The sequence below is a fragment of the Prenolepis imparis genome, unplaced genomic scaffold (assembly GCF_030444845.1).
Source record: "Prenolepis imparis isolate NDT839.2.m4 unplaced genomic scaffold, iyPreImpa1.0 SCAF_3, whole genome shotgun sequence".
NCBI classification, from domain to species: Eukaryota; Metazoa; Arthropoda; class Insecta; order Hymenoptera; family Formicidae; genus Prenolepis; species Prenolepis imparis.
This window is the reverse complement of record NW_028141161.1, coordinates 6,957,314-6,969,908: the sequence shown is the minus strand read 5'-3', so window position 1 is coordinate 6,969,908 and position 12,595 is coordinate 6,957,314. Positions and strand designations below refer to the sequence as shown.

Below are 12,595 nucleotides of genomic sequence, written 5' to 3'. Positions count from 1 at the left end.
TTTTACATAAACATATACATATATTTTACAAAAAATATACCTCACAAATTTAATTATTATATTTATAATTATTATTTTATAATTATTTATAATCTATTGTAAATCTTATTTTCTTATCTATTGTAAATCTATTACAAATCTATTATTTATAATCTATTATAATCGATTATTATTTATAATTATAATTATTATATATATTTATAATTTATAATTTATATATAATTTGTTAGGAAGCGTAAGATGTCAAAAATAAATTTGTATCTTTTTAAAATTTGCGCTATTAGAGAAATAAGTTTTACATCACGAACACCAGGTGGCGTTAAAATCGAAGAGGTTTTGAGCGAGTATCGAGTTCCTTCTATGTACCAAATAATCGGTGAATTTTGCTGCTGCCATATTGAAAGTCTTTCTGATCGTTTCTCCTTGTTGGTGCACGTGGTATGTATAATTTCTCTTTTATTAACTGATTTTTTTTAATAATCCGCTGCATCAGAATATTTATTTTACAATTGTGATATGTCCTAAATTATCAGATGTTTTTGTAATACGGCTATATTTATAGAAAATTATTTTTTTACGGTTAGTGCATATCTGTAATCAATCAGTAAATTTTATGTAGCTTAAATATAGTAAATTCAATATATATATATAAAAAGAATAAGGATATATATCGATCTGATTATAAATAAATTATAATCGAAATTAAATGATTATATTAAAAATGCATATAAAATGATTAGAATTAGAAAATAATAATCGCGACTGTCACAGGAAGGTCCAAGATGTCGTCGCACTTGAATTGGATGATAATCCGCAATAACAATGCCTTCCTCCTTAAGAAGCGCAATATCAATAAGCCATTTTCCACGGTACGTTGCTCCCAATGTTTTACAAACATTATTGTTAAAGCATTATTAGTTGTAATTTTTAAGTGTTCTCTAAAAAGCAATAGAATTATTACTTTCAAATTAATGAATATTAATGAAATAAATTAATGAATGCTCAGGAATCCAACAACTTGACGAATCAGAGCAGCTATCGCTACTCTGGTTTGATCCATCGCAAGAACGTTGGCATAGTTGATACTTCCGACAAAAAGGGATTCACAGTCGTCTACAAGAAGGCCAAGGCGGTCAACAAGCCTGTTAAGGCTACTGTCAGGAGTACAATGAAGGCGGGAGCTCGTCGGTCCCTTTATAAATTAAAAACTCTACTGACGAAGAACAAGTATCGTGTAGATCTTACCAAGGTATGTGAATCATTTGTTACTAATTCGAATAATTCTATCTTAGGATTAATGATATCAATGGAATATGTTTTATAGGCTGCGTTGCGAAGAGCTAGCGCTGTACTACAGTCTCAGAAACCTCTTCCTGCTAAAAAGACACGAACTACTAAGAAGGCCGATTAATTTGTACACTTTATTAAATATGTTTTAACATAATTTATTATGGACGACATATTCTGTGATCTAAACGTGCTCTAGCCTTTGGAACTTATTTATTTCGATATATTATATTATTTGATGAATTTTTTGATGAATTGTCTTGTGCATCTTTACTTTGCAGAGATTTTTTGATGAATTGTCTTGTGCACCTTTACTTTGCAGAGATATGTCTGGTGTTATTTTTTAAACAACATTTCCATAATTCGTATTTTTATTATATTATAATATGCAATAGGTAAGCTTTTATATATATTTTGTACAATGGACGAAATGCTAAATTATAATGATTCCATATTATAATTTATTATATTTTTTATGATATTTATATTTTATTTTAATTAAAGCCAAATTTTTCTTCTTTTTTTAGATTAACAAAAGATTGAAAAAACATTTCTACTTCTACTTCTGGCAATTATAATTAGTCTACAAGAGAATTAATTTAAAAGGTAACTTTTATTTTTATTAATTTATTATATGATTTATTATTTAATATATAAATATTTGAATGATAATTTTATTCATCAAGATGTACGAGTGTCTTGATTTGTATAATATTTTCTTATTAATTATTATTTATATCAATTTGAAATTTAAGTGGAAAAGTAGTAATGTTAATACATTTATTTGATTAATTAAGTTGCAAATTCTAAGTGAAACAGCATCAAAATTATATAGAGATATATTTTTATCCTTCTATATCATATATATAAAACATTTTATTTAAATTAAATTGATGCAATAATATCTCTGAGTGCTATGATTTTTCAATTTGCTACTTCTGACTTTTATAAGGCTTAATATATAATGTATATGGAAAATTATATAAAACTCATTTCCTGTTTCTGTTTCAGATTTGCTAATTCCTGAAAGTTATAATCAAATGGCAAAGATTACAGGTAATTGTTATTTATCATGTAGATTTTATTTTTTTAATCATGTAATATAACTCTTTCTGAAAATGATGATTCTTCCACCAAGATCTATGAGTGCCATGATTTGTATAGTATTTGCTAACTGATTATTATTGAAGTCAGTTTAAAATTTAAGTGGAAAAGTAGCAATCTTAATTAATATATTTATTTTATGATTTAGGTTGCCTGCACACAGTTCCCAAGTGAAATGGCATTTTAAAATTGTATAAAGGTATTTTAATTATTTTAATTTTTTTATATCATTTTTATATATCAAAATTAAAATAAAATGATGCTATAATTATCACCAAGATCTATGACTACCATGATTTTTCAATTTGCTACTTCTGACTATAAAATTCAACATAAAATTTATAAACAAAATTCTTTATTAACAAACACAGAATTTTCTATTTATATTTCAGACTTGCAGAAATCATGGAATTTGTGATCAAATGGCAAAGAATACAGGTAATTTTTATTTATTACATATGTAAATGTCATTTTTCTTCAATTATAATAATATAATGAAAATGATGATTTTATTCACCAAGATCTATGAGTGCCATGATTTGTATAGTATTTGCTAACTGACTATTATTGAAATCAGTTTAAACTTTAAGTAAAAAAGTTGCAATCTTAACTAATATATTAATTTTATTATTTAGGTTGCCTATACACGCAGTTTCCAAGTGAAATGTCATTTTAAAAATGTATAAAGGTATTTTAATTATTTTTTCATTTTTCTATATCTTTTACATATCAAAATTAAAATAAAATGATGTTATAATTATCACCAAGATCTATGACTGCCATGATATTTCAATTTGCTACTTCTGATTCTATAAAAAATTCAACATAATATTTATAAATAATATTCTTCATTAACAAACACGAAATTTTCTATATATTTCAGATTTGCAGAAATCATGGAATTTATGATCAAATGGCAAAGAATACAGGTAACTTTTTTGTTTATTATATATGTAAATATCATATTTTTCAATTAAAGTAATATAATGAAAATGATGATTTATTTTAACCATCAAGATCTATGAGTGCCATGATTTGTATAGTATTTGCTAACTGATTATTATTGAAATGAGTTTAAACTTTAAGTAAAAAAGTCGCAATCTTAATTAATATATTTATTTTATGATTTAGGTTGCCTGTACATATACGGTTCAAAGTGAAATGGCATTTAAAAAATATATAAAGGTATTTTCATTATTTCATTTTTCTATATCTTTTACATATCAAAATTAAAATAAAATGATGTTATAATTATCACCAAGATCTATGACTGCCATGATATTTCAATTTGCTACTTCTGATTCTATAAAAAATTCAACATAATATTTATAAATAATATTCTTCATTAACAAACACGAAATTTTCTATATATTTCAGATTTGCAGAAATCGTGGAATTTATGATCAAATGGCAAAGAATACAGGTAACTTTTTTGTTTATTATACAGGGTGTCCGGTAATAGTCGCATCAACCGTCGTGTGCAGATTCCTGGGATCATTTGGAGACGATTTTTCCTCAGCGAAAATGTCGAGGGAGGTCATTATTTTTTGCATGTTTTCAATTTTTGCCATCATGTATCTTTGTAACTAAGCCTTAAATTAAAATTCTATTAAAGTAAACTCTACCTAAAATTAAATGAAGAATGTGAATTTATTATTCTTTTATTTCCACAAGGCTTAGTTTGCGAAAAACCCTTTATTTTCAATCGCTTATAACTCGAAAATTATTGGTGTCTCGACATTTTTGCTGAGGAAAAATCGTCTCCAAATGATCCCAGGAATCTGCACACGACGGTTGATGCGACTATTACCGGACACCCTGTATATGTAAATATCATTTTTTTCAATTAAAGTAATATAATGAAAATGATGATTTATTTTAACCATCAAGATCTATGAGTGCCATGATTTGTATAGTATTTGCTAACTGATTATTATTGAAATCAGTTTAAACTTTAAGTAAAAAAGTCGCAATCTTAATTAATATATTTTATGATTTAGATTGCCTGTACATACACGGTTCAAAGTGAAATGGCATTTAAAAAATATATAAAGGTATTTTCATTATTTCATTTTTCTATATCTTTTACATATCAAAATTAAAATAAAATGATGTTATAATTATCACCAAGATCTATGACTGCCATGATATTTCAATTTGCTACTTCTGATTCTATAAAAAATTCAACATAATATTTATAAATAATATTCTTCATTAACAAACACGAAATTTTCTATATATTTCAGATTTGCAGAAATCGTGGAATTTATGATCAAATGGCAAAGAATACAGGTAACTTTTTTGTTTATTATATATGTAAATATCATTTTTTTCAATTAAAGTAATATAATGAAAATGATGATTTATTTTAACCATCAAGATCTATGAGTGCCATGATTTGTATAGTATTTGCTAACTGATTATTATTGAAATCAGTTTAAACTTTAAGCAAAAAAGTCGCAATCTTAATTAATATATTTTATGATTTAGATTGCCTGTACATACACGGTTCAAAGTGAAATGGCATTTAAAAAATATATAAAGGTATTTTCATTATTTCATTTTTCTATATCTTTTACATATCAAAATTAAAATAAAATGATGTTATAATTATCACCAAGATCTATGACTGCCATGATATTTCAATTTTCTACTTCTGATTCTATAAAAAATTCAACATAATATTTATAAATAATATTCTTCTTAACAAACAAAATTTTTTATTTATTTATGTTTCAGACACCTAGAAATCATGGAATTTGTGATCAAATAGTAAAGACTACAGGTAATTTTTATTTATTACATATTTAAATGACATTTTTTTCAATTATAGTAATATAATGAAAATGATGATTTATTTTAATCACCAAGATCTATGAGTGCCATGATTTGTATAGTATTTGCTAACTGATTATTATTGAAATCAATTTAAAATTTAAATAGAAAGATAGCAATTTTAATTAATATATTTATTTTATTTAGGTTGCCAATTTCCCAGTGAAATGAACATTTTAAAATTGTACAAAGGTATTTTAATTATCTTCATTTTTGTATATCTCACGTCTTTTATATATTAAAATTAAAATTAAAAAATCAAAATTAAATTAATGCTATAATTATTATCAAGATCTATGTGTGTTATGAATTGTATAGTATTTGTTAACTGAGATTATTATTGGTACCAGTTTGAAATTTAAATAGAAAACTAGCAATCTTAACTAATATTTATTTTATTTAGATTATTTGCGATTCCACTAAACAATATAGCAGTTTAAAATTGTATCAAAGTATTCTAGTAGAAAGTATATTTATAATTTATAATTATTAGGATAGTTATTAGTTATAGTTTTAATTAGTTATTAGGATAGTTATTAGTTATAATTAGTTATTAGGATAGAATTGTATGAAAGTCTAAATCTAGAGTATTTATGATTTTTATTCTTCTATATTATTTTATATATAATTAAAATTGAGGTCCAGGTTATTTAATCCAGGTATTATTTTCGATATACATCCTTTATCGAAAAGTTTTCAGTGTCCTTTATGAAATCCATGATATTGTGCAGTTGTAATATTTAGAGAGGGGAGAGGACTTTTTGTAGATAATATAATAATAAAATATTAAAAATAAATTATGAACAGTCACGTGAATATAATTTAATTTTCCAGTGAAAAAATAATCAGAATCGCGCAAACTTCTAATTGTCTTTTTAGAGATTTAATAACTTTTTTTTATTAAAATTAAAATTAAAATTAATTTTCAAGCTCAATTAAATTTATGAAAATTTCCACTCTCCTGTTACATATGTATATATTTTTTGAATCATTAAGTCAAACGTTGCTTATGGTATCGCAGAATCCATCGGTGCGGAAAAGGTGCGTGCTAATAGGTGTGTTTGCACGAGTAATGAATGGGCGAGCGCTCTTCTAGGCTGATTATCCTGCGACGGCGGGTTTCTAAAAGGACTCGCGTTCTCGCTATGTGCAAGCTATTTCCTCGTCAGCCCTTTTGCCCGCTCGATTCGAAGAGGGAAATCGTAATGCTTCGAAATTGTGGTTCGCCTCGTTTGCGCGCTGTTAACTGCACCGCTAACGAGAGAGAGAGAGAGAAGAGAGACGAGTGCCGAGGAGGAGGTGCTGCAGCGATCGTGCTATGACGTCTCCTTGCCGTTCGACTGAATAATGCCCGAGCTCTCTCTCCGACTGTGTGCGAGGCTTATTAATTTAACTTGTCGTTGCGAGTGTGCCTCGGCGACGCCGCAACTGCTGAGGAAGCTATACGTCGATCGATCGCTCGGAAGCGCATATTAGCATGTAAACGCTATTCGTGAATAGTAACTGCTGACCGAGTTCGGGAATGCTTAAAGTTTAACAGAGATACATCGATATATATATATATTGTGCATATATGTATATATACAGGGTGTTAAAAAATTAGATCGACAAATTTTGAAGGGAAATAGAAGACTACAAAATAAACATTTTTTGTTTCTACAACATTTTTAATTTTATGCTACATATATGGTACGCAATAGGAGTTTGTGACTTAAAAAATAAACAAACATATAAGTGGAAAAATTAAATTGTATTTTAATCTTGAACAAATACATAAAAGTAATTCATTCTTTTTACACTAAATACTCCTCCAAAAATTCCTCCATTAACTTTAAGGCTCCTGGGTGCTCACCGCGGCCATATTGGATTGTGACGTCAGAGGCGAGAAAGCACACGCTGAAAATTCTTAGATGCCATTTTTTAATGAAAAGATATTTCGATTAAACAGCACTTCAGATGGCTTTAGCACACTCTTAAAAAAACCCCGAAAACTATTCTTTTCCCTTTATAATCAATCAACATCTGTAAAATGATTGAGATATCAGACTTTGACATGCGAAATGACTGCGCATGTGCAAACACCAGACGGACTGGGCTTCATAATATTACATTTTACAGCTGTTGATTGATTATATAAAGGGGAAAGGATAGTTTTCGGGGTTTTTTAAGAGTGTGCTAAAGCCATCTGAAGTGCTGTTTCATCGAAATATTTTTTTATTTTGAAATGGCATCTAAGAAATTTTAGCGTGTGTTTTCTCGCCTCTGACGTCACGATTTCGACATGGTCGGCAAGGAGCCAGGAGCCTTAATACAAAGGTAACAAACTCATCTCAGATCATGTATTAAAACTAAATGTTATAGAGAAAATTAGTATCAACAAGAAGTGTTTATTTTGAAGTCTTCTTTCTCCCTTCAAAGTTTGTCGATCTAATTTTTTAACAGCCTGTATATATTTTTTTATTCATTATTTATTTGTCGTTTAGTGGAAATATCGGTATTTGATTCTTCATATAATCCGAATATTTCTTCTATATAATAAATCAATAAAATAAATAACTTTATAAATAATTTTTTAATATAAATGTACTTAATAAACTATAGTAAATTACTTTATAAATAATTAATTAATAATATAAATAACTTTATAAAGAAACGCTCTAGAAATTTTTTCTTCGATGCGAGAAAAACATGATAAAAGCTTTGAAATAAAATAAAATCAATAATCGAGGCGATGACGCAATAAAATTAAATAATCGATAAATGTAATTTGTTTAGAGCATTGTTTAAGGCAAAATTCGGGATTTTTATTCAACCTATGTTTTGATGGAAATATACGAACAGAAAAGGAAAATTCAAGGCGACATATTTTGCTTCTTCAGGAGAGATTCCTCTAAACAGATTCGATGACACCTGCAAAAAATGAAATATAATGTTAGCAATGTATACGATAAAATTATATCGCACACATCAGAAAGTAATGACTGATTTTAAATTGCAGAGAGCTCAATGAAAGATGTGTAAATTTAAAGTTGCTATTTTATTTATTGTGAGATAATGTAACATAATACACTGTTGAAAGATAAATATCATTTATAGTAAAATTTTCGTAAAAAAATAATTTATTATCCGAATGTGCCATATTTTCTGATAAGTTTTGAGATAAATTCTACTGTATTATCATACACATATCTCTCTCTCTCTCTCTCTCTCTCTCTCTCTCTCTCTCTCTCTCTCTCGCGCTCTCTCGCTCTTTTGCACTCTTTATTGTACACATTTATGAGTCGCTCCATACATTTTTATATTTTATATTGTGTTTCGTGGGAAAGGGGCCATAAAGTCACCCGGGAAATTATGGGAGGTGATATATACTATTATGGAATTTCACGGGGGAATGGAAAACGCTATTTTCGCGTACTGGTGTTCCAAATTGCGGCGATTTCCGGTGATGGCTGTCCGGGAATTCGCGGACCCCATTGAAATTATGACAATTAGGGCGATTAAAATTGGTTCGCGACTAATTTGAATTTACAAATCATCGTCATTACGCCGTCATGCCACGTGGACACACTAGGGGTGTCGTTTACAAGCAAATCTGTTTGTTCTTGATTAAAAATAATAAAAAAAAAAAAAAGCACATTTCATTGAAAGAAAAGAACATTTCATGTGATAAAGAGGACTTCTCCAGGGGAGGATCGATATCTCTCCCCTTGAGGCTAATACGAAGATTAACAACGTTCAAATATATGCTATATGGACCCGAAGACTCCGCTAAAATGATCATCCGCGGAGGAAGGAGAGCCAGAGACGAAGAGAAGAGAAGAGAAACCGGCAAGAGGAAGATCCCTCGGTTCCTCTCGTTGGCGAAAAAAGGGAGGTCGACTCATGAATAATGCGGGGGGTGAAAGCCGGCTGAAACAATTGCCGGGCGTCGCTCTACTCCAGAAATTACATCGTCAGATTTTCCGCGAAATTAAAACATTATACCGGGTGCCCCCGAGGTGTCCGCGAAGTGCCGGCCGCAGATTTTCCCTGGAATTTCTTCTTCCCCTCTTGTGTTTGGTAATTTTTTAATTTCTTCCTATAATTACGAGTGTCAAGTACAAAAATAGAGATATAATGTTTAATTAGCAGGGTGTTAATTAAATTACGTTAAATAAAGTCATGTCAGCTTTTACTGTCTATTTTATATATATTATATTGTTATTTTAAAAATTAATTCGACAAATTATTTTCATTTTTATAGCTGAAGCAAATATCAAATTCCTCTTGGTTCGATTTTCTTTTGTACCTTATTCTTTAAATTAAAATCCCAAATAGCAAACTGACGTCATTAAACGTCAAAATGTTATTTTGACGACTTTTCAATGACGTCAGAATGCAAAAAATATTTCAAAATGCGAATATTTTGACAGAATAAATTTAACACATCTCAGGTAGCAAACGTACGCCATTTTGACGTCGAATGACGTCATTAGACATCAAAATGACGTCGTTTTGACATTTAATGACGTTTAATTCGACGACAAAATGACGTACGTTTGCTACCTGAGATGTGTTAAATTTATTCTGTCTAAATATTCGCATTTTGAAATTGCCTTTGCATTTCTAATCGACGTTAAATGCAAAAGGGAGACACCGTGTACGTCTCGCTGCCATCTACGGCCACTCGTCTTCCTGTCCCTTCTTAACGTGGTCTTTTTCTAGTTTTACGTTCGCTCGTCCCGAGAAAAAAATCGCCGATTATGTGATTTGACTGACGGCGATACCGGAGGACACTTTTCCTTCAGGATTTAGTGGCTCGTTCTTGCCGACGAAGGAAATTGCGAGGCCGGCTGACTCGCGCGTTGAACAAAGCTGCCGGGCAATTTCTAGGATAATGTTGACCCGGTTATTAAACGTCCTTACACGGTGACGCTGTCGCGTTCTGCGAAATATGCTGCCGAGAATTGAAATTATATACATACATATTGCGAAGTAAGTTGAAATACGCGAAATTAAAGATCGCGTGTTTTTTTTCCCTTTAGGATTTCGTTTTTTTCGGATATATCTATATTTATTCTTTTTTTTTTCAATTCAATCTTATAAAGATAAAGAAAAGCTCAGAAATATAACCCGCACCAATTTTTCGATGAATTCGCTCTTCTCAGAACATATCGATATCTCATCGTTTAGGATATAGACGGTCAGCTTTTGGATCGAGGTCAAAATTGACCCTGAGACTTTGTAGCTACTTAGGTAATAATTTATTATACTACTTTGTCAAAAGCTACGACATTGGTAGACATTCTGTGTTTCCAACTTTACGACTTGAATTTAAGTTTGTGATCTTTTAACTTATATATATATATGTATATATATAATTTTTTAAATATATTTTTTATTTATTATATATATAAATTTATATATAATAATTATTTATTATTATTGAACAATTATTACTTATTAACAATTATTACTATTTAACTATTTATTTATATAAATTCTATTTATAATTTTAATCAATCTTATTATAGATGCATTATATATATGTGTATATATATATATATGTATACTTTTTATAAATACGTGAATTATATACATATGTATAAATATATAAATTTTTTTTCATGTAATTGATTATCATTTTAATCTATTTTATTAAATAATATTAGCTTTTTAATACATACTACATATATAGTATATACATATTACAACGTTCATGTAATATATACACACATAAAATTTACATATATTATGTGTGTGTGTAAATTTCATGTAATAAGTACGACAATTTAATAATGACTCATAACCAGTTTTTATTATGATCGTCTTTATCTTTACCAATTATACTTTATATATGCATATGAATATTTAATAAATGCGAGCAACGAAGCGCGACACGTTACACTCGACATTACGAGATCATTTAATTGTCGATTTACATTTTGTTTATCATCTCGGTTGGTTTTCTTTTCTTAGTTTTTTCTTACTAAATGCGTTTATGAAGATAAAAAGCTTGATTATATGTTGTGCAAAAAATAATTGCCTCGCGATTTGTTACAGATCGAGATTGCCAACCATTGAAGGCTAATAAATATTTATATATCGCGCGTTGCAAATATAAAATCATTTTCATAAGTATAGCGCAGTAAATAGAATTTCTGAAAGTTTCGGGGATGATTATTTCATTGCTTTGGAATTTTGATTGTTCATTATCAATATTAATTGTTGATTGTTCGTATCAATAAGTGTTGATTGTTAATCATCAATAATAATAGACAAGGTAAAATTTCGAACACTGATCAAATTTTTAATATAAATTTATAATTTTAATTTAAATTTATATTTTGTTTGATTTTCATGGGAAGTAAAGAATAAAATAATAAAAAAAAAAAAAAATTAATTTTTTTATAATATTAATAATCTTATTGATTTTATATTATATATTATATTAATATTAATGATCTTACAATTTTTAGAATACATCAATAATGTAAGTTTCAAGGAAATTGATAAGTTTCGAGCTTTCTCTTATCAGAATTTCGAACACTAGTCAAATTTTTAATCTTAATTTATAATTTTAATTGTTTGATTTTTATGGAAAGTGTAAAGAATAAAATAATAAATAACTAATTAATTTTTTTTACAATATTAATAATGCAATCTTGATACAATACTGATACAATTTTAATAATACATTAATAATGCAAGCTCCATGGAAATCGATGTGTTTGGAGCTTCTTCTTGTTAGAATTTCGAACACTAATCTTTTGAATCCTTATTTACAATCTTGGTTGTTTGATTTTCATGGGAGTAAAAGAATAAAATAATAAATAAATAATTAATTTTTTTACAATATTAATAATATAATTTTACTGACACAATTTTTATAATATATTAATAATGCAAGTTTCCAGAAAATTGATAAGTTTCGAGCTTTTTCTTATCAGAATTTCGAACACTAGTCAAATTTTTAATCTCAATTTATAATTTTAATTGTTTGATTTTCATAGAAAGTGTAAAGAATAAAATAATAAACAAATGTAAATAACTCTAATTAATTGTTTTTACAATATTAATAATGCAATCTTATTGATACAATACTGATACAATTTTAATAATATATTAATAATGTAAGCTTCATGGAAATCGGTATGTTTGGAGCTTCTTCTTGCCAGAATTTTTGTACACTAATTTTGAATCTTTATTTATAATTAAGAGTAGTTTTATACCGCCAGTGGAGAAATTAACTATACCAAAAAAACTTGATAGAGTAATTAAGCGAGGAAAAGATAGACTTTCTAAATTGAACAGCACTGAAATAGTATATAAGATTGATTGTAAAGATTGTGACGCAACTTACATAGGACAGACGAAAAGACATTTAGAC

General features: G+C 27.9%; 1 protein-coding gene and 1 long non-coding RNA gene across 3 annotated transcripts; both read left to right on the top strand.

The window, feature by feature from the left end:
- The first annotated feature begins 367 nt into the window (after nt 1-367).
- On the top strand, nt 368-1,444 carry Rpl28 (ribosomal protein L28). Of its 2 annotated transcripts, none has more exons than XM_083033734.1 (4): nt 368-438; nt 772-869; nt 1,007-1,249; nt 1,325-1,444. In XM_083033734.1, the coding sequence occupies exons 2-4, from the start codon at nt 783-785 to the stop codon at nt 1,409-1,411; spliced, it is 417 nt and encodes a 138-aa protein (XP_082889860.1). In that variant the 5' UTR covers nt 368-438; nt 772-782; the 3' UTR covers nt 1,412-1,444. The 2 variants fall into 2 exon arrangements, with proteins under 2 accessions (XP_082889860.1, XP_082889861.1); XM_083033735.1 differs by having other exon boundaries at nt 389-438; nt 776-869.
- Nucleotides 1,445-1,590: 146 nt separating this feature from the next.
- On the top strand, nt 1,591-5,992 carry LOC145933746 (uncharacterized). The gene is made up of 13 exons (XR_014424923.1): nt 1,591-1,893; nt 2,299-2,343; nt 2,540-2,590; nt 2,784-2,829; nt 3,027-3,079; nt 3,275-3,320; nt 3,523-3,576; nt 3,769-3,814; nt 4,392-4,445; nt 4,638-4,683; nt 4,882-4,935; nt 5,131-5,176; nt 5,374-5,992. It is a non-coding gene; the product is annotated as an uncharacterized LOC145933746 (long non-coding RNA).
- The last annotated feature ends 6,603 nt before the right edge of the window (nt 5,993-12,595 follow it).